The following is a 2404-nucleotide window of genomic DNA, read 5'->3' as shown; positions in this document are numbered from 1 at the left end:
CGCCACCCAAATGCCACCAAACCACACAACAGTAATAAATAATAAAAGAAAGAATAATGTGGGAGGAACAGAGAGAAAAAAGGGGTTCAACTACAATATGGTGGATCAGTAATGTAGGATTTGTACTTTTAATGGACACCATATCTTTTGACTCAATTTGTTTTATTCCTTCTTGCAGCTGTTGGGAGATATTTTGCTGGATCGTTCAAATTCGGCTGTGATGACTCGATATGTTAGCTCACGGGATAACTTGAGGATCCTTATGAATCTTCTAAGAGTATGATTCCCTTCTCGGTTCTAGATTCAAATGCCCAGTCTTCTCCCTTCCCTCTCCACCGCCTTGTGTGGGAGGAACTGGGGAAAAAGATAAATGTAGATAAAAAGAGAAGGGAATACATAAAATGAACATTTTTCAGCATAAAAAAGCCCAGAACTTGAGATTCATTTTCAACCAGAAAAAAATCCTATGTCATTTCTTTGAGTATTTATGCTGGTCACACTTGGAAGACCATAAAAAATGTGAAAACAATATTTATCTTGAAATATACTAACGTCTTATTTGTTACATGGTTTATTCTGCCTTCTGCCAGGAGTCGAGCAAGAGTATTCAGATTGAAGCCTTTCATGTATTTAAGGTACAGCCAATACTCTTGACAAAACTTGCACAGGTGATTATTATTGGCTACTGTACATTTTGTTCTGACCCCCACACGAAAATTGCAGCTATTTGCAGCTAATCAGAACAAGCCCCCTGATATTGTTAGCATCCTTGTCACAAATAGAAGCAAACTTCTACGTCTCTTTGCTGATTTCAAAACCGAGAAAGGTACGAAAGTAAAAAGTGCGTTCTGATAGTCTTATATGTGCATATTTAACAATTTTCTAAATCTTGATTTCTCTTGATACAGAGGACGAACAGTTTGAGGCCGATAAAGCCCTGGTTGTCAAAGAAATTGCTGCGCTTGAACCGAAATAATACCCATCAGTTTGTCTTTAATTATTTGTCCAGTGTGATGGCAATGTTGTATGGGTGATTCCAGTGAACGTTTCTTTTTCCATTACATATTTGTGAATTAATAGTTCTTAGCCCCAATGTTGATGCAAAAAGGGATTAAAATGTTCCAGCCCTATTTTCATTTATGAATTTATCAATTCAATTTCTGTAGAATTTGCAATTGAGCTCACATGAAATAATTTCAGGAGAAGAGAAACAAAATGAATATGAGAAAAGAGTGTAAATTGATAATGCCAGACTGCTTAATGGCATGTGTTGGATTTGATGTAGTGCAAAGGCAGGCTTCAGCTTCTTGCAGAAGGAAGCTGCTTTATATTAACTTTTTTTTTTTATTAAAGCTTTTCTAGTCGAATAAAATACTTTTAGATAATTAGAGCCTATTTGGGAGTGATTTTGAGAATTGATTTTCTGACCGTTAGGGAAAAAATGGGGTCCACCTGTGAGAGAAGAAGTCAAATATGACGGCTGGAATAGTAAAATAACGGTCAAAAAATCAATTTTTTTGGTGAAAAAATCGGGCCCAAACAGGCCTTTATTAAAATGTTCGGAAGTAATTTTTTATTTTCAAAAGTTATGGGAAACGATCCCAAAAAAGAATAAACTTTTGTCTAAGGCGAATGTTTCGCCTCAAGCATAATGAGCATATCCTTTATAAATCAAACGTTAGGGATAAAATGACCTATTTTTTCTCATCACATCTTTTCCTTTGCATGCTTGAATCTGGCGTGGGTTGTGGAGGATTAGAAATTTAGGGTATGTTTGATAGTGATTATGAAAATTGATTTTTTGACTGTTAGAAAGAAATATAGGTTTAACCTGTGAATGAAGAAATAAAAAATGACGGTTGGAATATTGAAATAAATGTCAAATAATTAATTTTTTGGGGGTGAAAAATATCTACCAAACAGGGGTCTAGTCATATTTGATTTAGTTAAAAATCAGTAGAATTTAGTAAAAGTTGAGATGAAATATTTTATTTTAAAAATGATAAAAATCATGGTCTAAATGTCTAATTAAAAATGAAATTTGAAAATACGGGCAAAAAACAGGCTTAGAATAAAACCAGCATCTTGGCCTGGCATATTCTGTGAGCCTCCGTCTTTGCTGTAAAAACTGTAATTATCCAATTTCTTGGAAATCTTTATCGACTCTAAATTGTAGTGCCAATTGAAATGCTGACACCGTGAATGAATGCAACTGTTTATGTGTAAATCCGAGCAAATTCAGGGACATTTCAAGTCCAGAAATCATCTATAAATAATTGGCCTCATTCTTTTGTTTTCATCAACCATTACAATTTAATCTCGCTGCAAGAAAAACAGATGGCACAAAAAGGTAGGAATCCATTAATCTCACTTCAATATAAATATATATATATATATATATATA

The 2404-nt window shown here is 34.1% G+C and overlaps 2 protein-coding genes across 2 annotated transcripts in view; both read left to right on the top strand.

Moving 5' to 3' along the window:
- The window catches only part of LOC111370674 (putative MO25-like protein At5g47540), a 7065-nt gene extending 5814 nt beyond the window's left edge, over positions 1-1251 (top strand). Inside the window, exons 8-11 of the mRNA XM_022992503.1 lie at positions 179-277; positions 591-635; positions 724-826; positions 909-1251. Of these exons, the coding sequence (XP_022848271.1) occupies positions 179-277; positions 591-635; positions 724-826; positions 909-976 (315 nt within the window). The 3' untranslated portion in view covers positions 977-1251. The remainder of the gene's footprint in view (positions 1-178; positions 278-590; positions 636-723; positions 827-908) is intronic.
- Positions 1252-2040: 789 nt separating this feature from the next.
- The window catches only part of LOC111370675 (inositol-phosphate phosphatase-like), a 6664-nt gene continuing 6300 nt past the window's right edge, over positions 2041-2404 (top strand). The window contains exon 1 of the mRNA XM_022992504.1: positions 2041-2350. Coding sequence (XP_022848272.1) covers positions 2338-2350 — 13 coding nt within the window. The 5' untranslated portion in view covers positions 2041-2337. The remainder of the gene's footprint in view (positions 2351-2404) is intronic.

This window comes from Olea europaea, chromosome 21 (assembly GCF_002742605.1).
Source record: "Olea europaea var. sylvestris chromosome 21, O_europaea_v1, whole genome shotgun sequence".
In the NCBI taxonomy this organism is placed as follows: domain Eukaryota; kingdom Viridiplantae; phylum Streptophyta; class Magnoliopsida; order Lamiales; family Oleaceae; genus Olea; species Olea europaea.
Note: the sequence above shows the minus strand (reverse complement) of the source record. Positions and strands in the feature narration are given on the sequence as shown.